Source organism: Silene latifolia, chromosome 7 (assembly GCF_048544455.1).
Source record: "Silene latifolia isolate original U9 population chromosome 7, ASM4854445v1, whole genome shotgun sequence".
NCBI lineage: Eukaryota > Viridiplantae > Streptophyta > Magnoliopsida > Caryophyllales > Caryophyllaceae > Silene > Silene latifolia.
This window is the reverse complement of record NC_133532.1, coordinates 121,551,452-121,578,158: the sequence shown is the minus strand read 5'-3', so window position 1 is coordinate 121,578,158 and position 26,707 is coordinate 121,551,452. Positions and strand designations below refer to the sequence as shown.

The following is a 26,707-nucleotide window of genomic DNA, read 5'->3' as shown; positions in this document are numbered from 1 at the left end:
GTTTGGTGAATATATTACTTATAAATAGTAGAATTGTACCACACCAAAATATTAGTATAAGGCGGAGTGATTATATGATTATAAATAAGTTAACCCACGTATATATATTAATCCTTTATTTTTTTTTCAACTCACGGGCATTCAAACTAAGTTAATGTCGGAACATTATTAATGAAGAGTACTTGATCATAGTATTAAATTTAAATATAACTATTAGATATAATGAGTAGCAATTGTCCGTATTCGGTATTCGGGATCTGGTTGGATGTCGAACTAAATGCAAAAAAAGATGGTGTAATTATGAGTATGTTATTTATCCCACATTGAAAAACAATGCAGGTTTGATGAATATATAGTACGTATAAATAGTAGAATTGTCCCACATCAGAAAAATAATCTAAGTTTGGTGAATATTACTTATAAATAGTATAATTGTCTCACATAGAAAGATTAATATAAGGTGGGGTGATTATAAATAAGAGTTAACCCACGTATATATTAATCTTTTATTTTTTTTTGAAAGAATATTTTAATAATATGTAAGCAAATCATTAGACATAAAATGTGAACATTAAACTCTTATAATGTTTTTTTTGCATTATAAATAAGTTAATTATCCCGTTGCAACGCACGAGCATTCAAACTAGTATATAAGAAATACATGTTAGCAGCTAAGGTAAGAAGAATAATAACAAAGATAGCTTTCCTATTTTACAATATTCACAAGATCAATTAATATTTTCCTAATTTGGTGAAATATGGTTAATATGATGACTCTATATGAATTCCTTGGAAATTAAGATAACAAAGAGTTATAATTAAAAGGGCTAACGAAAAACACACAAGGGTAAGGAAAAAAACGATCTCTCAAGTTCTCACAGAGTTCTTGAGAGACCATTTTACAATGCAAAACAAATATCGCACCAAAATTAAAGGGCTAACGAAAAACACACAAGGGTAAGAAAAAAATGATCTCTTAATAACTTTTAGTAGGAGACGTTTTCACAAATCTACGTGAAGACTAGTAATAGAAATTGTAAGTCAGTTTTTAAGAGAGACAGAATTTAATAAATGGAATTAATTCTCTCAGAAGAATTTGTGCAGTTGAAGAGTTCTTAAACGTGCTGGGATGTAGCAAAATTTAAACTGCTGAATAAGGCCAACTACAAGACTGCGTCGAAAAGGCAGACAAATACTGTATATAGTTTCGGACTAAGTCCCGGGAGTACACTCCTCAAGTTCCTCAAGTTAAGTCACAGCCTCAGCTTGAACCCCTTGGAGAGAAACTTAGAAAAGAAAACATAGAGCATCAGATTCGCAGGTTGGTTAATTGTAACTTACTCGAATGATCGCATTCAGCTATACCTAATGCAGATTCCGTACACCCAATCATCACAGAGAAAAGGTTACAGAGAGTATCGACTCGGAAGACAATGTTGTATGTAGTAACTTATTACGGAGTAACCATTACCTCCCACCCAAGTAAGTCCTTAGGTTTGAGATTTTCCAAGCTCAGATAGACACACCACTTTGACAATTACATTTATTTACGAACCAAAATGATAAATTTGATACAGTATATTTTAACATTTGTTTAACTAAAGATTCAAAATAATCCATCCAATGTCAACATTCAAAAGGGTGGACCTTGCCTTTCCTAAAAACTATTCATTTAAAACATTGAGATCCAAAATAACATGAATTGAATTATTGCAGATCCGAAAATAATCCGTTTACCAAGTCTACTTAAGCCTTGAGGAGTTGAGGGGGAGTATAAAACAAAAGTCCTCCATTGTCAAGATTCGAAAGAGTTGACTTTTTGCTTCTAACATTTGAGCTCTGAACTTCAACAAAAATGGCGACACAAACACTTCCTCCTGACATTATCTCCGAAATTATCTCTCGATTGCCAGTTAAACCACTTCTTCGTTTCAAATGCGTCGCAAAATCATGGAATTCTCTAATCAATTCCCCCAAATTCATCAAACACCACCTCAATCAACAAACCCTAATTTCCGATCAATTCCCCCAAATCATCATCAACTCCCACAAATCTCTCTCCGTAACTTCAATCGACGATCAAAACCCTAAAATCCTCCGTTTTTCTGAGCTCAATCACCCTCTCAACAACCTCCCTGATCACAATGCCGTCGAAATCGACGGTACATGCAACGGCGTCGTTTGCATTTCACCGTACGACAAAAAATCGCTCTCTTTATACAACCCCTCCACCAAAACGCATCGTTTACTCCCACCCTTTGCTCCATCAACCAAAGTCAAACCCTATTTTCACAAGATTGACCCGAATAATTTCAACCTGGTTGTTTTCGGGTTCGGTTACGATAGCGATAACGATGATTACATAGTGTTGCGGATGATCCAAAATAATGAACACCGTGAATCGAGTGTGTATAGTTTGAAGAACAATTCATGGAATTTTGTAGATGATCATACTTCAATTGATTATAGAATTCAGATTCTTAAAGGTGTTCTTGTTAATGAAACTTTGCATTTTTGCGCGGTTAAAATTATGGGTAATTATAAATTGAAGCGAATTATTAAGTGTTTTAATGTCAAGACTCGAACTTTCTCGTTAATGGAAATCCCCAATATTGTCGAAAAATTCGATAAATTCGACTTTATAATGAGTGAATTAGGTGGGTGTTTATGTTTATTAGTGAATCATGTTAATTTTGATGCTGACGCGGATCTGTGTCGAAAATTGATGTGTTCGGATATGTGGGTGAAGAAGGAGGAGGGTTGGGTTAGGATGTTTAGTGTTAATGACCCGGAATGTATTGGGGCTTCGATGCAGATTAAACCAGTTGTTTACTCGAAAGACGGGGAAAGGGTTTTGCTGCAGTTGGATGGGATGGTGTTGGTTTGGTATGATTTGGGTAGTAGGGAGTTTGAGAAGGTTACAATTCATGGGTTGCCATTGAAAGATGGTAAGAATGGAGGTGTTGATGCATGGACTTTTGTCGAAAGTCTTGTTTGTGTAGGGAGCGTTGAGGAAAAGCCACGAGATAATTCCGTGCCAAAACAAAAGAAAAACAAGTAAAGTTTTCAGTTGCGATGATTTTATTACATTTTTGTGAATGTTATAGTTCGCTGTCATGCTTATTTCTTGTTAGTTCATCTCATTTGTTTGGTTGCGAATAAGATGATGTTAGCTAGATTTTGTTTATGATGCGATATTTGGTAGAAATGCTTTTGTTTTAATCTTCCCAAATGTGTGTTCAACTGATCTGATTTTCTGAAAGAACTTGCATTGTTTTAGGAAAGGATCCTTCTAATCCGACTGTGGAATCGGATTAGACAAGAATAATATGACCCAATTCAACCCTTTCCCGTCCTGAACTTTGTTAGACCCAATATTGACCTGATCCAAAATATTCCCCGAGCCTAAGCTGACTTGAGCTGAAAAACTGAAATGACTCAAAGTGACTGAAAATTATCCGAAATGACCAATATTTATGCTTATTTTTTGATCTTTTGGGAAGATGAGGAAGAATTGTAGCATAGAAGAGGAGAAACCGATTTTTAGTTGCTCTTATGTGCTTGCTTTTTATGTATGATCTTGATCTAGTGTTTTAGGGGACCGTCAAATCTTACTCAGTATTCCTTAGTCCTTACTATGCATTAGGCATAGCGGCATAGGTAATCATGGAAGGGTTGAATGATCCGAAAATAGCAAACTTAAGTGATGAGGTCGTGTTGGATGTAAAAGGGCTTGAAGATGCAACGTTGGTCGAGGAACGAGGAGCTGTTCACGTCACATACTTGGGCGTGGGTTACAGTAGAGCTCGAGGAGTTCTAATAAATCTCGGAATAGCTTAATGTCCTTGGTATATCGTTATTTAGTTTATTTAGTTTATGGAAATTAGCTTAATTACAAATAAGGCAAGGTAATTAGATTATATTTAGGAAGGTCGGTTTTAGGAAAATAAGAGTACTATTTCCTTATTGTTTCAGGCGTGTGATAGCTAGCAATAGTTAGCAATAGGTAGGATTCTAATACTATAAATAAGGATCTTATGTATGGTTTTTAATTCATTCAAGTTATAATAAAAACCTAAGCTTTTGCCTTGCAATTGTTATCTCGGATCGACGCGTTTTCGTTCCAAAACGGTTTCTGTCTGACGCGCTTTCAGGCTTAAACTAGATCGATTAGCACGCGCTTTGCTACATCGGTCACCATTGTTCAAAGCATAGGTCTGTTTTGAGCAAATATCCCCCTTTTCGTTCGTTCTTGTTCACGTTATTAATATTGCTTCCGCGTATTAACGAAAGTTCTTAACTTTCGTATCATTAGTGGTAATCAGAGCAAAGGTTACTGATTCTATTTCGATGGCTGAGCTCGATGATGACACCATACTGGCTGAAGTGCGAGATTACCTACGTAATAGGCCAACGGGACCCAGGAGTGGACCGAGACAGAAACCCGTGGATGAGTTCAAAATCACGGAGTTGCCGGAATTCGTTGGTGGGACCGATCCTGAAGATTACTTGGAATGGGAACGAAAGATCGATAGGTTGTTCGATTTCAAGGATCTTGATGACAATAAACGTTGTAAGTATGCAATTCTCAAACTTGCTCGAGGGGCCTCATTGTGGTATGAGAATTTGAAGGCTCAAAGAGCACGGGCTGGAAAGGAGAAACTTGCTTCGTGGGATACGTTGAAACGAAAACTAAGAAAGAGGTATGTACCGGCAACGCATAGACTTACCCTATACAAGAAAATTGCTGATTTGTTACAGGGTAGGATGAGTATTAATGAATATATTGACGAATTTGAGAAGCTTTCTTTAATGGGAGAGATAGAGGAAAATCAGGAGCAAAAGATGGCACGATTTGTTCGTGGTTTGAATCGAAATATTGCTAGTTCCGTTGAGATGTATCCGTATGCAGATTTCGATACATTATGTGGTTTGTGCTTGAAACTTGAGGCGCAAGGAAAGAACAAGTATGGGACGAGTGAAGTAAGTAGGCCGAACAATTGGAGCAAGTCTGACCCATCCAAAGCTATGACTTCGGGCTCAAATTCTAATACGGTGGTGACGGCCGTGAATACCCCTGCAATGACCGTGACTCCTAAGGCTACTCCACCTCCGAGGGAAACAAGCCTTTCTAGGGTTCGTTGTTTTAAATGCCAAGGATTTGGCCACCTTCAAAATTCTTGTCCGAATAAACGAAACATAACCTTAAGAGAAGCCATGGTCATTAGTAAGGGCGAGTTATTTGAGCAAGAAGATGAGACATTGGGAGGCGTGTTTAATCTCGTATACAGGACGAAGAAGAAGGGGACGTTGAGTCCTATGATGCTCCTATTTATGACACGTTGGTACTTCGTTCCTTGCAAACTAAATCCGAGCCCATCGTGACGGAACAACGAGATCAAATATTCCACACTAAGTGCCAGGTGAAAGACAAGTGGTGTAGCTTGATTATAGACGGTGGTAGGGCGTCACGAATGTCGCATCAACAGAGATGGTTACTAAGCTTGGGTTAGAGACAACGGCTCACCCTAAGCCTTATTCTTTGCATTGGCTCGATGACGGTAATAAAGTAAAGGTAACCAGGACAGTCCGAGTTGGGTTGGCAATGGGTTCATACGATGATGATGTTCTTTGCGATGTTATTCCAATGGACGCGTGCCATATCCTTTTGGGGCGTCCATGGCAGTTTGATCGAGATGTAGTGCACCATGGTCGGAGTAACGAGTATGAGCTACATGACAAAGGTAAGAAGATTGTGCTACGACCAATGTCACCTAAAGAGGTTCGAGTTATAAGTGCCAAGCGAGCTAAGAAACCTAGCTTATCTGTTTTTGCTAATGAACGAGAGATTGAGCAAGCTCTAGACGATGGTGAGCCCGTATATGCGTTAATTGCTGATGAGAAAAGGGATGTCGCTACAACAATTGTAAATGAAGGACCCGTCAAAGAGTTATTACACGAGTTCAAAGACGTATTTCCGGATGATTTGCCAGGGGTTCCGCCAATTCGAGGAATCGAACACCAAATCGATTTAATTCCAGGTGCGTCGCTTCCTAATAGAGCAGCCTATAGGAGTAATCCCGAGGAGACAAAGGAGTTGCAAAGGCAAATTGATGAGCTCATGAGTCGGGGCTATGTCCGTGAAAGTTTAAGCCCATGTGCTGTTCCGGCATTACTTGTACCAAAGAAAGACGGAACTTGGAGAATGTGCATCGATAGTAGGGCCGTGAATAACATTACAATCAAGTATCGATTCCCAATTCCGAGGCTGGACGACATGTTAGATGAGCTCCATGGGTCCGTTATTTTCTCCAAGATTGATTTAAGAAGCGGGTACCATCAGATTCGAATGAGGGAAGGTGATGAATGGAAAACGGTTTTTAAGACTAAACATGGATTATATGAGTGGACCGTCATGCCTTTCGGTCTTACAAATGCTCCGAGTACTTTTATGAGGTTAATGAACGAGGTGCTTAAACCATTCTTGGGCAGATTCGTTGTTGTTTATCTAGATGACATTCTTATTTACAGTAGAAGCTTGGAGGATCATCTCGTCCATCTTAGACAAGTATTCGAGACCCTTAGAGCACAACAACTCTACGGGAAAATGGAGAAGTGTACGTTTCTGGTGGATAGCGTGGTATTTCTTGGCTATGTCGTTTCAAAAGAAGGAGTTTGGTCGATCAATCAAAGATCGAGGCAATCAAGTCTTGGCCCTGTCCTAAGTCCGTGACTGAGGTGAGATCATTTCATGGTCTTGCTTCGTTTTATCGAAGGTTTATTCGGGATTTTAGCACCATAACCAGTCCTATCACGGAGTGTTTGAAGAAAGGAGCATTCGTTTGGAGTGAAGCAGCCCAAGGAGCGTTTGAGGAGATCAAGAAGCGGCTTTCTCGAGGCTCCCTGTATTGGCCTTACCGATTTTACACAACCTTTTGAAGTTGAATGTGATGCTAGCGGTGTTGGAATTGGAGCCGTGCTTATACAAGGTAAACGTCCCATTGCTTACTTTTCTGAAAAGTTGGGAGGAGCGAGACTTAATTATTCAACTTACGATAAGGAATTCTATGCTATTGTGAGAGTTCTTGATCATTGGAGTCATTATCTTCGTCCGAGTCATTTTATTTTGCATTCGGACCATGAATCTTTGAAGCATATAAACGGACGTAAACCGAACCCGAGGCATGCTAAATGGGTTGAGTTTTGCAATCGTTTCATTTTTCTTCAAGGTATAAGGATGGTAAGAGTAACGTTGTTCTTTGATGCTCTATCTCGCCGTTATTCGTTGATTTCTACACTCGATATTCGGTTGCTTGGTTTCGAAACTTTGAAGGATTATTATGTGGAGGACGGGGATTTCCATAAGATATATGCCGAGTGCGAGACGGGTGCATTCAAGGATTTCGTGTTACAAGATGGCTTTCTATTTAAAGGTAATTGTCTTTGTGTTCCTAAACATTCAATTCGAGAATTGCTAGTTAGAGAAGCACATGGAGGAGGCTTGGCTGGCCATTTCGGTGTTCAGAAGACATTGGATGTTCTCCGAGAGCATTTCTATTGGCCGAAGATGCAAGGCGATGTGCATAATGTCGTGAGTAAGTGTGTCACTTGTCACCTTGCAAAAAGTACTTTTAAACCAGGCGAGTATATTCCGTTACCAATACCAAGCAGGCCATGGGAGGATGTGTCGATGGATTTTATCGTTGCTTTGCCTCGCACTCAACGAGGTAAGGATGCTATTATGGTGGTCGTTGATCGATTTTCAAAAATGGCGCATTTTGTGGCTTGTCATAAGACCGATGATGCGAGTAATGTGGCTGATTTATATTACCGTGAAATAGTTCGATTACATGGAGTGCCCAAAACGATTGTTTCTGATCGTGACTCGAAGTTCCTAAGCTATTTCTGGAATACACTATGGAGAAAGGTGGGAACCAAGCTTTTGTTTAGTACATCGCATCACCCTCAAACCGATGGGCAAACAGAAGTAACAAATCGTATCTTGGGTACTATATTGCGTGGATTGGTAAGCAAAACTCAGAAAGATTGGGACTTAAAGCTTGCGCATGCCGAGTTTGCTTATAATCGTTCTCCTACCTTCGCTACTACGCACTCCCCATTTGAAGTTGTATACGGTTTGAATCCATATCTGCCGTTGGACTTGATTCCATTGCCAAAGGACGAGTTAGTACATAAAGATGCCGAGGCTAAGCTTAAATCAATGATTAAGTTACATGAACAAGTTCGGGAACGAATTAAGTCCGTTAATGAATCTTACAAGAAGAAATCAAACAAGCATAGAAGGCCTAAAATATTTGAACCAGACGACTTAGTTTGGTTGCATTTGAGGAAGGAACGATTCGAGTAAGCGTAAGAATAAGCGATGCCTCGAGCGGAAGGACCTTACAAGATTGTAGCTCGAATAAACGACAATGCCTACAAAGTCGAGTTACCAGGGATTATGGTGTTCATGCTACATTTAATGTAGGGGATTTGTCTCCTTATCTTGACGATGATGGTATTCTTTGAATTGAGGACAATTCCTTTCAAAGGGGAGGGGATGATCCGAAAATAGCAAACTTAAGTGATGAGGTCGTGTTGGATGTAAAAGGGCTTGAAGATGCAACGTTGGTCGAGGAACGAGGAGTACATTCACGTCACATACTTGGGCGTGGGTTACAGTAGAGCTCGAGGAGTTCTAATAAATCTCGGAATAGCTTAATGTCCTTGGTATATCGTTATTTAGTTTATTTAGTTTATGGAAATTAGCTTAATTACAAATAAGGCAAGGTAATTAGATTATATTTAGGAAGGTCGGTTTTAGGAAAATAAGAGTACTATTTCCTTATTGTTTCAGGCGTGTGATAGCTAGCAATAGTTAGCAATAGGTAGGATTCTAATACTATAAATAAGGATCTTATGTATGGTTTTTAATTCATTCAAGTTATAATAAAAACCTAAGCTTTTGCCTTGCAATTGTTATCTCGGATCGACGCGTTTTCGTTCCAAAACGGTTTCTGTCTGACGCGCTTTCAGGCTTAAACTAGATCGATTAGCACGCGCTTTGCTACATCGGTCACCATTGTTCAAAGCATAGGTCTGTTTTGAGCAAATATCCCCCTTTTCGTTCGTTCTTGTTCACGTTATTAATATTGCTTCCGCGTATTAACGAAAGTTCTTAACTTTCGTATCATTGAAGCTGATCAACTTCCAAAATCTGATGCTATCTGTTTTATTTTCTCAGCAATGATTCGAGTAATTTCCTCTCAAAAGGGTTCAAGCTGAGGTTGTGATTTACCTTGAGGATGCAACTCCCGGGATGAAAATTGTGTACGGTGTAGTTTTAATTTACTGTCGTAGCACTTCTGTATTTGTGTAAAACTGAGAAGGGAGTAATGGACTAATGGTCCATGTTCTTTTCATGTGTTGTTCAGGGAATTTGTGTCTTCCCATTGTTGTGATAAAACGTTATTTCATCTATATACTTATCAGCTTTCGCTTTTATTTGAAGTTTTGAGTGTCGTATACCTGGCTATTTTACTGCAATGTAAATGGTTTAATTTGCATTCTTGATGGTTTTTTGTTCTGAAATATTACGGAAGGAAGCAACATGTTTCGCTAAAATAGCATACGCTTAGCTATGAAGTTGTATTCGTCTTTCTCACTAGTAAATGACATTTGACTAGTCATGAATTAGACAAGAACATTGTCACCCGACTCAACCTGTACGATGATACAGTACGCTGCCATGCTTATTTCTTTGTTCGTGTCACTTTTTTGGTTGAAAATAAGATGATTTTAGCTTCGAATGCAAGAATGGGGATGCACTGTGAGGTGTACCAGGCTGCAGAAAGCGGGTCTGTGGACGTGCTGCGGTGGCTTAATAATTGGAAACAGGAGAAAACTGCAAAGGGAAACAATGTTCTCCACGTCCATGTGGGAAAACCGATTCAGATTCATAGAGGTGTCGTCACTGATAATGTGAGCTTATCATTCATCCAATATGTTGTTGATGAAACATCTGAGAATTCTGCATTGTTGCAGAGTAATCACAATGGGGACACCCCCTTGCATTTTGCTGCTAGATTTGGACACACAGGTGCTGTGCAGGAGTTTCTTAAACGGTCCGAGGGGGTTAGTGCTGGGCTGCTGAATGTAGCTAACAATAACAAGGATATGGCCTTACACGATGCAACTCGAGAAGGTCATGCTGATATTGTGATGTTGCTGGTTAAAGCTGCTGGTGAGAATGTCCTTCTTCATAAGCCAAATAATTTAGGCGAAACTCCTCTGCTTCTTGCTGCTGAGAGAGGATGTTTTGAATCGTTTACTGCCATTATTGGACATACATGTCTCATTGACCTTGAGCATAAAGGTCCCTGCGGCCAAACCGCTCTTCACCTTGCAGTCATGTGCGGGAACAAAGGTCAGTTCTTCTCTGTCTGTTTCCTTCTTCTAGATCACGATGATGAGTACAATTCAGCGGCATACATCCAAGACAATGAGGGTCAAACACCCATCCACATTGCGACTCAAAACTCAAATTTTAATGGAGCGAAGTTGCTGATACGTTCTTATCCCGACTGTATTGAGATAGTAGACAACAAAGGGCAGAATGTAGTGCATTCTGCAGCTAATCTGGGATGCCTCAATACATTTGAACGGTTTCTAAGAAAGGTGCCTAAGTGTGACAGCCTCATCAACGAGAAAGACGGTGATGGGAATACCCCTTTGCATCTTCTTGTTGCCACCACACCCACCCTTCCCATTCATGGTTGTTTCTTTAAGCTACCATTATTTCTTAAACGTCACAAAAATCTGAATGTCAGGGTGTTCAACAATAAGAATTTTCTAAACTCAATTTCGTTGGGGGCATTGATGATAGCTTTTGTGACCGGAGTATATGCCGTGGTATCTCAATTCCCTGGCCTCGCTTTCACCATCATAGCCATCTCTTTGTTCTACTTCTTTTTCTACCTCTTTCTATTAGTCGGATCTTGGAAGACCATATGGGCGTTCATGACCCGGAATACTGCCATTCATGCTCATGTATTGAAAATTGGCTTTAATCCGTCTAAGTATCACATATTTACATGCATGTATTAATAATGGTGATGATTTAAGGGTTGTTGAAATTAGACCATCGCTTTTCTGGTTTATTTTGAAAGGATGGGTTCTGCACTACCTGAATTATATCCGGAGCTGTTGAATACCGATGGTCTTGCTTGTTATTAGACATGATTAACTGTTGCTAACTGTGATTAAGTGTTAATTGGAGTAGTTTTGATTTAATTAGCATTTTGACTTTGTAAAAAGGAATGAAGAGAGAATGAATTATCTTAAAAAATTGGCACCTAAGTGTGACAGGCTCATCAACGAGAAAGACAGAGACGGAAAATGTTTGACTAGTCATGAATTAGACAAGAACATTGTCACTAGACTCAACCTGTACGATGATACAGTACGCTGCCATGCTTATTTCTTTGTTCGTGTCACTTTTTTGGTTGAAAATAAGAATTTTTTTTGGCAAATTGGTGTTTATTAGCAAAATAATTAGGGAGTTGGGATTGGTTTGAAACTATTTTAACTTATGGTGTCTACGTCATCAGTTTTTATTTTTTTTCCAGTTTTTATGGTAAGCCGCTAAGCTTCTTAGCGGCTTACTATTTTTTTTTTTTTAAAATTTTTTTTTTTTTTGAAAAAAAAAAAGTGAATAGTAAAGCCGCTAAGAAACCTAGCGGCTTTACTATTCATTTTTTTTTTCAAAAACCGTCACCTTCTAACACCGATGATATTTTCATTCTAGAAATGAATAACCACCAAAGCCGCTAAGAAAGTTAGCGGCTTCCCTATTTCTCTATTTTTCATAAGCTTATGACATTTATTATCTAAAAAATGACAAAGAGACAAAGCCGCTAAGAAACTTAGCGCCTTTGCCTAAAAATTGGAAAAAAAATGAAACTGATGATGTGGACACCATAAGTTTAAATAGTTTCAAACCAACCCAACTCCCTAATTATTTTGCTTATAAACACCAATTTGCCAAAAAATTCCATAAAGATGATTTTAGCTTCGGACAACCTGTATGGCTGTATACGGACTGAACTTTGTTTGATTGTATATTGACCGATACTAAACATCTTGACTGGATAATGACTCAATACGAAAAGACCCAAAATTATCCGACATGACTAATATATACGTAAAGTGATGATTACTATTTCTACTAATTTCAATGCTAAGTACGTATTTATACAAGAGTGTAGAACCTCTACGACGTATAATAATACAATTATAGAAAGACTAGATTCCTAAAAACTTTACAAAAGAGCAATATCTTTACAATTTGGTTGAAAATAAGATGATTAGCAATTTTGTTTTAATTTGTAACTAGCAATTTTTTTTTTTTTTTTTTTCCTGCAAGGGCTATAACTAAAGTATTTAATACATCAAGTTGTTTACCATTTAATTAAAAATGCCTAATGTTAATTGTAGTAAATTGTTAACATGGGAAGCCATACTACATAATATAACACAAAATATGATCTTTGGCTAAAATTAATTTAGACAAATTTGAGACACCTGTCTATCCGAGAATACAAACATACGGTATCTAAAGACAGTGATATTGGACGTTTTTTTTTTTTTACGATGGTCGTTAAATTCTTACTAGATTAACGGAGCTCGTTTCATTGAATTATATTGAAAAATATTATACAGCATATGCAAGTAATGCAACGCTTACCCTCAAAAAAAAGTAATGCAACGCTTAACCATATGGTTTGTCGGTTTCACAGTGATTACAGTAGACGTCAGTCAGTCTAGCCCAACCTACTTCTAAATCCTAGATCCGCCCCCCACGAATATGCTAGTCAAACATGTCAACAAATTCTGCTAAAGGTACTTTATAGTCTATACCTCTCCTCCCTTATCATCATCCTTCATCACTTATCACCATATTCACCTTATCCACTTGTCATTTTCAACCCCAACATACTCCTCCATACATCATCTCATCATCATCATCATCATCGAACAACACCATCATTATCGAACAACAACATGCTGTGATCCTTCCACTTCTTCAAACCCAGAAGCATGAGCATGCAATCTTGAGCTAGCTTCTGCAGTTGACACCTTTGGCAATAGATAAAAAGAGAAAAAGGAGATAGTTAAAGATGGGCATTACAAAAACAGTCTGATCTGCAAATCAAGTAAGCATTACTTTTTCTAACTACATTATTAAGAGATCATTCTTTCACATTTCTTTGTGCATTTTTCCTAACTGTTCTCTTTGCTTTCATATCTAGTTTCATAATTGGTGTAATTATTTTTATATTTAATCGTGATTTGTACTGTTTTATTTTATGTAGTACTTCCACTTTTGGACAAAGAAGTGCAGTTCCTTTGAATCCATTTTTGAAATAATGTTCAAAAATAAAATATTTGTCGTTTTGGGTCGGTTTTGAAAATATTTGTCAAAATGGTGTCCACATAGGCTCGGGATTTCTGGACCTAAAACACGCCACTACCAATGGCGTGTTTATAATGAGTACGGAAAGAAACTTCATTAAAAAATGGACTAAAACAAACACGTCATTGGTAATGGCGGGTTTCGGAGGGGAAACACGCCACCCCTAATGGCGTGTCTTATGTAAATATATACTCCCTCTGTTCCGGTCATTTGTTGTCCTTTTCCATTTTGGGGTGTCTCGGTCATTTGTTGTCCTTTCTATTTTAAGAATGAATTTGATGAGTAATTTGATCATTCACCCTCAATTTATTCCACTTGTCATTTAGTAATTGGCTTATTCCCCTTTCCTTAGTCTTTGTGCCAAAACCAAAGGACAACAAATGACCGGGACGGAGGGAGTATATATATATATTTTTTTTTTTTTGACTCATTCTTGAAGAAAACTTGAAGTGCCAGGCCTCTTATTAAAGCCATTTTTCGAGGAAAAAAATTGTTGTAAAGACACGCCACTACTAATGGCGTGTTTCCTTCACAAAACACGCCATTAGTAGTGGCGTGTTTCAGGTCTAGAAATCTCAAGCCTACGTGGACACCATTTTGACAAATATTTTCAAAACCGACCCAAAATGACAAATATTTTATTTTTGACCATTATTTCAAAAATGGACTCAGTTCCTTTAGAAAAAATATTTACCGTTTAAAAAATATTTACCCATGTTTTCTACTGTTTAAAAAATATTTACACCAACCCAACGTTATTGTGATAATATAATAGCTTACCGAGTTAACACCAAGCGTTATTGGCTTATTGCTGACATTCTTGTGTCAAAAGAAATACAGAGAGAAGAAAGCAGCAACAATAATGGGGGATGGTGTATCATCCTCTTCCACATTTGCAACATCTCTCATGAATCCCGTGTCCAATGCAAGAATCGGTATGCATCGTGAGGTGTACAAAGCTGCAGAACATGGGTCTGTTGACGTACTCCGGCAGCATAATAACTGGAAGCAAGAGAAAACTTCAAGGGAAAACAATGTACTCCACGTCCACTTGGGCAAGCCGCTTCAGAAGAATCGTAGAGGTGTCGTGATTGATCACGTGTGCATGTCCTTCATCCAGTATGTTGTTGATGAAACAACCGAAGATTCTATGTTACTACAGAGTAATGACAATGGGGACACCCCCTTGCACTTAGCCGCTAGATTCGGGCACAGAGCCGTTGTGACAGAGTTTCTTACACTATCCGAGGTGGTTAACGCTGGGCTGCTGAACAAAGCTAACAAACGCAAAGATACGGCCTTACATGATGCTGCTCGGGCGGGTCATGCTGATATTGTGATGATGCTGGTTGAAGCGGGCGGTGAGAATGCCCTGCAGTATATGCCAAATAATCTACTCGAGACTCCCGTCTTTCTTGCTGCAGAGAGAGGATGTTTCGAATCGTTTAATTCCATTGTTGAACATACAGATCTCACTGTCCTTGAGCATAAAGGTCCCTGTGGCCAAACCGCTCTTCACCTTGCAGTCCTGTGCGGAAACATAGGCAAGTCGTTCTCTTCTTTTGGGTGGAGATAATTAATGGGAGATATTTGTCATTTAACAAAACAAATGCTCCTTTAGGATAAAAATAATATTATCTAACACCACCTAATGATTGCAACAGATATTGTGGAGCGGATTCTGAACATAGAAACTAGTAGTTTGCTAATCAGAGTCAAGAACGATCAAGGGCAAACCCCACTTCACTCTTGTGCTGCTCGGAATGTCAACGAACAACTTATGATTTTGACAGCTCTTCTAGATCACGATGAAGAGTACAATTCAGCGGTGTACGTCAAAGACAATGATGGTCGAACAGCCCTTCATATTGCAACTTTAAACTTAAACTTTAATGGAGCACAAATGCTCATAGGATCCTATCCGGACTGCATCGAGATGGTGGACAACAAAGGGTGGAATTTGGTTCATTTTGCAGCTAATTCGGGATGTATCGCTATAATTGAACACCTTCTAAGAGAGGTGCCAAAGTGTGACAGGCTCATCAATGAGAAAGACAATGACGGGAATACTCCACTTCATCTTCTTGTTGCCACCTCTCCCACTCTTCCCATGAATAATTTTTTCCTTAAGCTACCAATGTTTGTACGGCGGAACAAGAATCTGGATGTGATGGCATTCAACGACAAGAATTTTACTGCAGGCAATATCATGGTTTCTAACGCTGGTGTTCCTCGAGTAAGTTCAATTTTCAGACTGATAAGTGATAACTAAAGACGGTACTGTTAGATAAGTACTCCCTACGTTTCAATCATTTTTTTAATTGAGACGGAGAGTGGTTTGATTAATTCATGAAAGCCATCTGGAGACTCTAGACCTGTGTTACCCTGACTCTCCGACAAGGGTGTCGTGTCTGACGCGTGTCGAGTGTCTGATACGGCTATTTTGTGCGGATTTTTCAAATTTTTGGTCTAAAGTGAAGTATCGAAGTGTCGTGTCGGTATCGGACCAATAGGTGTCGGATACGCGACACGGCAGCTAAGTGAAGTGTCGGAGTACCATAGCTCTAGACCACACCTTCAAGCATGACTATGACCTAGGTCAGTCAATGTGGGAAATTATCAAAAACCCAGTTTAAAATGGTATCAGGGTCCATGAGCATGACCTAGGTATGTTTATGATACCATAACATCAAAGTTAAAACTTTTGAAAAGGTCACACACTCACACGGAGTTTTGAGACCACTATACAGCCAAATGTGACCATTATCTAACTCTTATTACGACTAGTTAATCCGTCACTACATTGTTGTCCATTTTTATCCATATAGGAAAACAATGTAATTAATGTAGTTGTATTTAAATACTAGCTGGACCATTATTGTCACATTTGACCATAAAATGGTCTCAAAACCCATTCTTATTGTTTCAAATGAAAATGGCCGTCCGAAACAAGAATTTGCGTAGATACAAATGGTAGCATAAAATAGGCAACGATTAATGAAATATAATTAGATTGACAGCTTAGAGTTAGCCTAATGGTAATCCCTCCAATATAGGATGATTGGGGTAAAAAGTCGTTTACGTCATTCCCCTTCCCTTTTATTTCCTTCCCTTTCCCCTTCGTTTCCTTCTCTCTGTTTCCCTTTCCCCTTTCACCACCCCCTCCCTTTTATTTTCCTCCTATAACATGTCTTTACTCTGCCACATTTGTAGAATAAACTAAGGAAACTAAATAAACTATTGCCAAAGGGCAGGCGCATACCCAATATAGCTGAAGATGCTGGAAGCATAAATACGATTGGCAGTGTAGAAAATAGCGAAGGCAAACCGAAAAAAATACAAGAGAGAATCGATTACCTCCAAAAAGTAGGAGAAACTCGGCTGGTTGTTGCCGCCCTCATTGCAACAGTATCCTTCACTGCAGGGTTTACGCTGCCGGGTGGCTTTGATCAATCTCCTGGAGAAACAATAGGATTGGCTGTGCTTGTAAAGAAGGCTTCATTCATCGTATTTCTGATATCAAATACAATAGCCTTTACCCTATCAAGCCTTGCAGTGATCTGTTACTTTGTGCTTCCAACTCAAACTCGTCTAATGGGAGCTAAATCTGTATCAGATTACGCTTATGTACTTAGTACAGTTTCGATGGGTGCGTTAATGATTGCGTTTGTGACTGGAGTATATGCAGTGGTATCTCAATCCACTGCCCTTGGTTTAATCATCATAGCCATCTCTTTGTTCTACTTCTTTTGGTACTGCTTTCTATTAGTGAAATCTTTTAAGGCAGTGTGGAAAACCTACATAGCGGGGGTAAAACGTTAAGGAATAAAAGAAGAGGATTGATTTTCGCATTACATATTTTTATTCTTATATATTTTACTCAACAAACTCAATCTCATGTAGGCGCCGGTATGAATGGTCTTCCTCTTTTAGTGCCCTTCTTACAAGTTTTTCTTCATCATCTCTTGTGGGTTTGTATGAATAATATTTTACAGATATTGACTAGTGAGAAAGAACACGTTTAATAATGTACTCCTTCCTCTGTTCCATTTGATTATGTTAAAATTATCCACAGTACTTTGAAAAACGTATACCATCAAATGGAGCAGACGAAGAACATGTTACTGAAAGTAGTATAAACAGGGATCCAGGAAAGGGAATCTACCAATTACTTGATGCATGTAGTTTTACGTAGGAATTTGTGCAATAAAAATTGTGTCAAGAATGCAAATTGAACCATTTACATTGCAGCAAAAGAGCATGGTAGACAACATTCCAACTTCAAATAAAAGAACGTTTTATCATACAAATGGGAAGATATGAACTTCCTGGAAACCGCATGCAGCCATGGCCCGCTATTCCGGCCACAGTACTGCACACATATAGAAGTGCAAGACAGCAAAGTAAGATTAGCAGTACACAGTTTTAACCAAGTCCCGGGACTAACATCCTCAAGTTAAGTCACAGCCCCATTAGAGAGGAACTTACTCAAATCATCGCTGAGAAAACAAATCAATTTATGCTACTACTTTCCCAAAAGATTACCAATTTTTCCGCATCTTTCCCAAAAGATTAAACAAGAAGCATAAATGTTGGTCATTTCAGATAATTTTCGGTCACTTTGAGTCATTTCAAATTTTTTGGCAAGTCATCTTAGGCTCGGAAGATTTTGGATTGGGTCATAGTCAATACTGGGAAGGGGTTGAAGTGGGTCATATTTTTCTTGTCTAATCCGAGTCTACAGAGTACAGTCGGATCATTAGAGTTAGGGTAACTTCGTTGGCTTTTAAGGATATTTTACTACTCTTGTTTTTTTTGTAATAAACCAAGAAGGACCGAAGGAGCTTTTCCTAAAACTAAGCAAGTTCTTTCAGAAAAACAAATCAGTCGAATAACAGAACACGCATTTGGGAAGAGCTTAAAACAAAAGCATCTCTACGACTATCGCATTCTAAACAAACCTAGCTAACATCATCTTATTGGCAACCAAACAAGTGAGATGAACAGCAAGAATCAAGCAATGCAGCATCCCATATAATCAGAAATGTAAAGGCCAACATAGAAAATCAACCAAAAACATTACTTGTTTTTCTTCTGTTTTGCCACTGTATTATCTTATGGCTTCTGCTCAAGTTTCTCCCTACGGAAACAAGACTTTCGACAAAAGTCCATGTATCGATACCTTGATTTTTACCATCTTTCACTGGCAACCCATGAATTGTAACTTTCTCAATCTCCCTACTATCCAAATCATACCAAACCAACACCATCCCATCCAACTGCAGCAAAACCCTTCCCCCGTCTTTCGAGTAAACAACTGGTTTAATCTGCATTGAAGCCCCAATACATTCCGGGTCATTAACACTAAACATCCTAACCCAACCCTCCTCCTTCTTCACCCACATATCAGAACACATCAATTTCCAACAAAGAACCGCGGCAGCATCAAAATTGAATTCTATACTGCACAAAAATGCAAAGTTTCATTAACAACTACACCTTTAAGAATTTGAATTCTATAATCAATTGAAGTATGATCATCTACAAAATTCCATGAATTGTTCTTCAAACTATACACACTCGATTCACGGTGTTCATCATTTTGGATCATCCGCAACACTATGTAATCGTCGTTATCGCTATCGTAACCGAACCCAAAAACAACGAGGGTGATATAATTCGGGTCAAAATAGGGTTTGACTTTGGTGGCCGGAGCAAAGGGTGGGATTAAACGATGCGTTTTAGTAGAGGGGTTGTATAAATAAGCCAATTTTGTGTTGTACGGCGAAATGCAAACGACGCCGTTCCATGTACCGTCTATTTCGATGACTTGGTGACCAGGGAGGTGGCTGAGAGGGTGATTGAGCTCAGAAAAATGGAGAATTTTAAGGTTTTGGTGCTCGATTAAAGTTAAGAAGAGAGAATTGTGGGAATTGATGATGATTTGGGGGGGAATTGATCGGAAATTAGGGTTTGTTGATTGAGGTGGAGATTGATGAATTTGGGGGAATTGATTAGGGAATTCCATGATTTTGCGACACATTTGAAGCGAATAAGTGGTTTGACTGGTGGTAATCGAGAGATAATTTCCGAGATAATATCAAGAGGTAGTGTTTGTGTCGCCATTGTTGTTGAAGTTCGGAGAAAAGTCAACTCTTTCCAATCTTAACAGTGTAGGACATTTGTTTACCGCCGCCTCCACTCCTCTATTATGATTCGATTATTTTCATATTTGTAAGATTTACCTTTTTTGAAATGACCCGATTCAAAACCATTACTGATTTGATTCAAATGACTTGAAATTTCTAATATTAAGTATATATATTTCTTTTTAATGTAGTACTGTTAAGTATATATATTAATATTAATATTATACTCCATTTAGACCTGACAAAAGCAACCCGATCCGAGACTTGAACAGCATCACCTGAACGTGACCCGAAATCCGAATTGAACCGGCCCGGCCCGAACATGACCCGAGCTTTCTTAACCTGTAACTGACCTTACCCAAAGACCCGATCCGAAACCACCCAACCAGAAAATGATCCGACAAAACATAAGTCTAACTGAACTAAAACGACTTGAAATGATTTTTTTTCTCTCTTATTCATTAACCCGAAAATGACCCAATCTGAAATAACCCGACCTGCTTGACCAGATCAACAGAGCCGAAGCCCGAAATGACCCGACGTGACCTGAGTTAAACCAAAATCAATGAGACCCGAACTTACCCGACCAAATTGACCCGTGTGAGCTCTAACTCCACCCATTCTTTTTCTTATTTTTCATTCTTTTTTTGGGTTAAAGTTTCCTAACTTGAAATAAGTTGAAAATTGACCCGACCCAAACCCGACCCGATTGACTATAAACCCGATCGGATTGACCCGTATAATCTGACCCGTATTCAACCTGACCCGTATCCTAACCTGACCCGCCGACCACATTTACCGGGTCTAATTTTGACTCAAAGCGGTTCCATAATTTCGTACATATTTTCATTGTAAGCGTATGCCTATTTTTTTTAATTGTGTTTCCTACCTATTTTTATTACAACTTTATTTACAATTGATAGCATATTTACTTTAAATTAATAGTGTTACAAAAATTTATCCGGTGAAGTGGTAAATGACCCCCTTAACTTTACTTGATAGTGAAATCAACCCCCTTAATTTACCCCCTTAACTTTGCATTTAAGTGAAACTAAGCCCCTCACCCAAAATCTCATGAGAAATTCAATATCACATCACAAAAAGTGAAATCAATTATACCTTTTACAAAATATACTATTAGAATAAAAAGTTAACAAATGGAATCAAAATTTCCAATGAATTAAAATTATTAGAGTTTTAAATTATTTTATAAAATCAAACTTTTTATGTTTTATAAAAGAACTGAATATTTTTCCAAATTTTTTGACAGTTCTTTACAAAAAAACATATATAAAAAAAATTAGTAGAGAAACTCTAAAAATATATGTGCCTAATTTTGACTATCAAATGTTTTTCTTAAGTAATAGTGAATTAGTGATATATTTTAATAAAAATAAGTTTTTTTTCTCAAGAAACATAATTAAAACCAAAATTTTCATTTTTTCAAAATATAAAATTTTTCTTTTTTTACATTTAAAAAAAACAATTCTGAACTTTTTTTTAAAATAAAACATAAACTATTTGAGCTTTTTGTGGTATGAGAAAATGAATTTCTCATGAGATTTTGGGTGAGGGCTTACTTTCACTTTTTTTTGAGAGAAAAGAACAATTCATTAATAGAACGTCATACGACACTTACAAAGAATAATTATAATTGAAAACAAATCTAATGGAAACCAAAGAAAAATAATTTTCTTATAAACTAGGGATCTCAAAACAACATTTGACAATTCGGCTCGTCCTATTATCGATATCTTCATGTAGCTTTTGAGGGGATCCTTCGTTTGATTTATGAGATAAACCCCACGAATAAATGGAAAAACCCCGAAATAAGGGACGGAAAAACGATTCTCACCAAAAGGGAGACTTTTATTGAATAGAAAATAGATATGCATACTCTTGATTGAAATTTGAAATAATTTTGGGGCTTACCATCGATCGATTGATAATCGATGGGAGCCCTTGTATAATATGATGGAGGCTAGGGTTTTTTAGAGAGAGTTTTTTTTTTCACTTTTTAGCTAACTTAAAAGCTTAATCACTTCAATCTAAATTTGAGGGGCCTAATCTCACATGAAGCCAAAATAAAGGAGTCAGATTACCACTTTCGCGAAAATTTATCGAAAAACCGTCTCAAAATTTACTCAATTAAATTACTTAAATGTATCTAGCTTTTTATATTATTATTTAATTTATATTTTATTAACTACTCCCCTATTTAGATTAACTACTCAAGTTAAAGTATATAGCTTGTAATATTATTATTTTATTAACCAGGTGAACTTTAGTTTACCAATTAGGGCAATTACAACTAAACAACGCGCTAAATTTCAAATTAACTTGCCAAAACAAAATCTGCCCGTTAAAAATAAATTACCATATTCTTCCTTACAAACAATTTCTATATAATTCACATCATTGTTAGCTTCGTATGCTTCACTAAAGTTATAAACTTCACAAGCAGTAACTTCAATTTCTCTCAAAAATCCAATCAAATTACATAAACAAGCTTCAACTAACAATGGTGAATCCTAACAACAACAATCAACCAACGAAAAGAACAAGCAAGGGAAAACAAAAGATAGAGATCAAGAAAATAGAGAACAAAACAAGTAGACAAGTAACGTTTACGAAACGTCGAAACGGGCTGTTCTCCAAGTGTAAGAATCTTTATTCGCAATTTAACGCCGAGGTGGCTGTCGTCACGTTCTCGATCGCCGGAAAACCCGTTGCTGCTGGTTACCCATCTGTTGATTCCGTCCTTCAACGCTATATTAACGAATCATGGGATAAGCCTATTGATAATATGGGATTAGAAGAACTTGAAAGGTATAAGGAATCATTAGAGGGTTTAAGAGATGAGATTAATTCAAGGGTAATTAAAATTAATCTCGCTAATGATGGTGAAATAATTAGGAGCAATAATAATGTTGATGATTTTAGGGCTCTTGAAATTATCCCTCATGATGGTATTAATGGTGAGATTAGTGGTCTTAATTACGTTAACGTTACAAGTAATAATAATGTTGACGATTTTAGGGTTCTTGAAATTATCCCCTATGAAGCTACTTATGGTGAGATGATTAGTGGTGTTAATGGCGCTAATGATGCGATTAATGGTGATAAATATTCTGATTATTTGGAATTAATGGATCTTTATCCCGAGTTAATGAACGACAATGGGTCGTCTTCCTCGTTCTTGGATATGATTGGGTACTGCTAGATGTGATTAAGTTAGTGTTAATTAAGGTAATAATGTTGATTTAATGAATATATTCTTGAATTTTTTGGAAGCCCTAATTTTGGAAGCTCTTAGTTTAATTTAGACAGTTAATTAAGTAGTAAGGAATAGTAGTATTTTTGAGTCTGTATATTTAATGTAGTTCAGATTATGGGTTAGATAATTGATGTAATAAATTGAATTCTTTTGACTACTCGTCAATTTATTGTAATAAAAATTCACTTCTTTTATTGAAATTCTTATTATTGTCTTTGATCTCGATCTTTTATTGAATACGCTCTGTCTTGTTCATTATATGATCATCCATGATTGCTGAGGGTCTAAATTTATTTTCATTTCTATACTCAATTGAAGTATGGTCATCTACAAAATTCCATGAATTATTCTTCAAAATAATGAACACTCGATTCACGGTGTTCATTATTTTGGAATTTGGATCATCCGCAACTCTACGTAATCATCGTTATCGCTATCGTAACCGAACCCGAAAACAACCAGGGTGATATAATTCGGGTCAAAATAAATAGGGTTTGACTTTGGTGGCCGGAGCAAAGGGTGGGATTAAGCGATGCGTTTTGGTAAAGGGGTTGTATAAACAAAACTATTAGAGAATATTATCATTAGAGATTATTAGGAAAATATATTATCAATAGATAATATATTATAGTTAGGATATTATCATAGGAATATTCTTGGAGTATTCCCCAAGATAATATCCATATATCATCTTCGTTTTATCAATAAGATTCACATCATTAAGTTTTATACTCTCCCTTCTATTATTAACACAGATCGCCTAAACCGATCCTCTAAAAACTCTTCCGCTTTGCTACAATCTCGTGTATAAACCACCGGCCGGGGATGGCCATTTTTCACCATCTCCGGCGGGTATACATGTTTAATATAAAGAACTCCGTTAAAGTTTGATATCCCTTCCGCGTAGAATATTAGGAGTACTAGTATTTTTGTCATTTTTCAATAAAAATATAGGGTCCCACCATGTACACACATACCCACCCAATACCCAAACAGCCAAAAACCCGTATCCCCTTCATCCCTTACCTTCAGCCCTCACGGCATCACCAACCATGGCAATGCTTCCCTCCAATCCCCTCACAAAACTTCAAACCGAAACCCAAATCCATACCCAAAACAGACCGCCGTTACCCTTCCCCTGCCAACCCAACAACCGTACCTCTCCAACTTTACCCTTCACCGCAGTTGATCGCCGTTGCGTCGACCAACCGCACTCGTCGCTCTTTCCTTGCACCAGCCGTACCTTCAAACCTTCCTTAACCCCAACCAAACCTGACCCTTCTCCCAGACCCTAGGTTATTATATGAGGATTAAATATTATCAATAGACTTCTCTGCCCTCCGTTGTAGTTTTCGTTGTCCCGCCGTTGTCAAGTCGCCTAGTTGCCTCTGTCCATGTTGATGCCTCCGTTGCTGCTGTCTATAGTTGGTACGACGACTTCTCTGCCATGTTGCTTCGGCAACCGCCACCGCCCTAAACCTCTGCCACGGACCGTCTCTGCCTTCTCCTCGTCCGCCTAGGGTTCGCCCCTGCCACCACCCCTGCCCCATGGGCCGGGTGGTATGACTCTGCCGGCTTCGGCCCGCCAATGGATCGAAGTGCCTCATTGGCCGTGTGCTTTGTTTTGGTTTAGTTTTATTGTTTTTCTTTTCATTTAATTACACTGTTGAGTTTGCTTCGGCCCTCACCGTACCGGTGTTTCACGAGTTTGCTTCGGCCCTCGTGCACCATTTGTTTTTTTTATGTTGACGAGTAGTTTCGACACTCGTGCACAATTAGTTTCGATTAGTGTTAATTATGTGTGGCTCTACTATTCGCATGATCCAGACAAGCGCAAGCTACTATATCCGGTTTAAGCGTCGACAACGATCAACTCGGCTCATCTACAACGGTTTCATCATCAACTATCTTTAGTCCAGTCAAAGCGTTCGTTACCCTACCGTTTTGACTGAGAGGGTGTATTAGAGAATATTATCATTAGAGATTATTAGGAAAATATATTATCAATAGATAATATATTATAGTTAGGATATTATCATAGGAATATTCTTGGAGTATTCCCCAAGATAATATCCTATATATTGTACTCAGTTTTATCAATAAGATTCACATCATTAAGTTATACTCTCCCTTCTATTATTAACAAAAACCATTTCTTTGTCGTACGGCGAAATGCAAACGACACCGTAGCATGTACCGTCAATTTCGACGACTTGGTGATCAGGGAGGTGGTTGAGACTTGAGAGTGTAATTGAGCTCAGAGAAACGGAGAGTTTTAAGGTTTTGATCGTCGATTAAAGTTAAGAAGAAAGATTGGTGGGAAGTTTGTTGATTGAGGGGGAGATTGATGAATTTGGGGGGATTGATTAGGGAATTCCATGATTTTGCGACACATTTGTTGCGAATAATTGGTTTAACTGGTAATCGAGAGATGATCTCTGAGATATTATCAAGAGGTAGTGTTTTTGTCGCCATTTTTGTTGGATGTTCAAAGCTCAAATGTTGAAGCAAAAGTCCACAATTCTTTCCAATCTTAAAAGTGGAGGACTTCTGTTTACTTTACTCCCCCTCCACTCTTATTGTTAAACGGGTTAATCAGATCGGGTATATATCGTTCCGTTTTTATTGGATTATTTTCATATTTGTAGGTCTTGCCCAATCTGAGATGACCCAATTCCAAATCATCAGAACTGCAATTGAACTGATCCAATTGACCCGAAATTTCTAATATTAAGTATATACTGTTTACTCTATAGTTTTTTAGTGTTGTATTAAGTATATTGAAAAAGGTTTATTTTGGCATCTGCGACGGTGAGATTTGGGTGGGTGGAGTGGTGGGGTCTGGCTGACGGGTCTGGCAGCCGACGAGCAGGGGAGGGGATGGTGGTTGGTGGCTGGGGTTGGGGTTGGAGGGGAAAATTGAAGGCTTAAGTTAAATTAAAATTGAAAGAAGTGTTAAAATGGGAGAGGTAAAATAGTCATTTATGTTCAATCCATAATCCTATATACTCCATAGTCCATCATCCCATTCTTTTTGTTCTTTATATCCTATTTTTTGTTCAAAGTTTGCTTACTTTGAAATAAGTTGAAAATTTTAAACATTAATTCATACATGATGAGAAAATGCGGTCAAAGTATTGTCTATGAGAATATCTAACAAATGCAACAATAAAGAGATATGGAGGGAGTAAACATCAAAATAAATCGTTTTTTTGTTTCAAAACTCCATAGTGAACTATTAGCTCTAAAATACTCTATGTAAATCAAGTTAGTACTAAATTAAAGTTTTAAACCACTAAGCTAAAAATGGCCCGATCCAAAATGAAATTACAACATGAACCAAAATTGACTAATTAGAAATACCCTGACCTGAGCCGAGACTCGTACGACCCGAACCGTATTCAACCCGACTTGTATCCTGACCCGATCTATATCCTTATGACCTGACTTGGAACCTGACCTACCCAACCTCATTTCGTGACTCAAGGTGATTCTATATTTCGTAGTTCGTACATATATTCATTGTAAGCCTACCTATTTTTTTGAATTGTGTTTCTTACCTATTTTTATTACAATAACTTTATTTACAAGTGATATCATATTTATTTTAAACTAATAGTGTTACAAAAATTTATCATGAAACCGTCTCTCAAAATTAACTCACTTAAATTACTTAAATTTTACTGTACCATATATAGGTGTATCTAGCTTGTTATATTATTATTTAATAATTTATATTTTATATTTACTAGTATTTAGATCCTAAACCAAGTGAACTTAAGTTTACCAAATTACCAACTAAACAAC

The 26,707-nt window shown here is 37.7% G+C and overlaps 3 protein-coding genes and 1 long non-coding RNA gene across 4 annotated transcripts; 3 read left to right on the top strand and 1 right to left on the bottom strand.

Annotated features, from left to right (window-relative positions):
* The first annotated feature begins 1,601 nt into the window (after nucleotides 1-1,601).
* On the top strand, nucleotides 1,602-9,510 carry LOC141592848 (F-box protein CPR1-like). Its single transcript, XM_074413710.1, has 2 exons — nucleotides 1,602-3,057; nucleotides 9,245-9,510. The coding sequence occupies exons 1-2, from the start codon at nucleotides 1,856-1,858 to the stop codon at nucleotides 9,291-9,293; spliced, it is 1,251 nt and encodes a 416-aa protein (XP_074269811.1). The 5' UTR covers nucleotides 1,602-1,855; the 3' UTR covers nucleotides 9,294-9,510.
* Nucleotides 9,511-9,613: 103 nt separating this feature from the next.
* On the top strand, nucleotides 9,614-11,320 carry LOC141592849 (uncharacterized). Its single transcript, XM_074413711.1, has 2 exons — nucleotides 9,614-9,964; nucleotides 10,045-11,320. Exons 1-2 carry the CDS (start codon nucleotides 9,809-9,811, stop codon nucleotides 11,104-11,106), a joined length of 1,218 nt encoding a protein of 405 aa, XP_074269812.1. The 5' UTR covers nucleotides 9,614-9,808; the 3' UTR covers nucleotides 11,107-11,320.
* Nucleotides 11,321-12,886: 1,566 nt separating this feature from the next.
* LOC141592847 (uncharacterized) lies at nucleotides 12,887-19,654 on the bottom strand. The gene is made up of 5 exons (XR_012521227.1): nucleotides 18,558-19,654; nucleotides 17,782-17,846; nucleotides 16,045-17,271; nucleotides 14,124-15,849; nucleotides 12,887-13,285 (listed from the first exon to the last, which is right to left on the bottom strand). It is a non-coding gene; the product is annotated as an uncharacterized LOC141592847 (long non-coding RNA).
* Nucleotides 14,337-17,432, top strand: LOC141592846 (protein ACCELERATED CELL DEATH 6-like). The gene is made up of 3 exons (XM_074413709.1): nucleotides 14,337-15,018; nucleotides 15,139-15,710; nucleotides 16,688-17,432. Exons 1-3 carry the CDS (start codon nucleotides 14,337-14,339, stop codon nucleotides 17,294-17,296), a joined length of 1,863 nt encoding a protein of 620 aa, XP_074269810.1. The 3' UTR covers nucleotides 17,297-17,432.
* Nucleotides 19,655-26,707: the final 7,053 nt, after the last annotated feature.

Excerpts from the sequence above, each read along its gene's own strand:
- LOC141592848 (XM_074413710.1), top strand. The coding sequence starts at position 1,856 with ATGGCGACACAAACACTTCCTCCTGACATTATCTCCGAAATTATCTCT. Across the intron at positions 3,058-9,244 it reads CCAAAACAAAAGAAAAACAA|CAATGATTCGAGTAATTTCC; the intron begins GTAAAGTTTTCA and ends TTATTTTCTCAG.
- LOC141592846 (XM_074413709.1), top strand. The coding sequence starts at position 14,337 with ATGGGGGATGGTGTATCATCCTCTTCCACATTTGCAACATCTCTCATG. Across the intron at positions 15,019-15,138 it reads AGTCCTGTGCGGAAACATAG|ATATTGTGGAGCGGATTCTG; the intron begins GCAAGTCGTTCT and ends TGATTGCAACAG. Across the intron at positions 15,711-16,687 it reads CTAACGCTGGTGTTCCTCGA|AATAAACTAAGGAAACTAAA; the intron begins GTAAGTTCAATT and ends CCACATTTGTAG.
- LOC141592849 (XM_074413711.1), top strand. The coding sequence starts at position 9,809 with ATGCAAGAATGGGGATGCACTGTGAGGTGTACCAGGCTGCAGAAAGCG. Across the intron at positions 9,965-10,044 it reads ACCGATTCAGATTCATAGAG|AGTAATCACAATGGGGACAC; the intron begins GTGTCGTCACTG and ends GCATTGTTGCAG.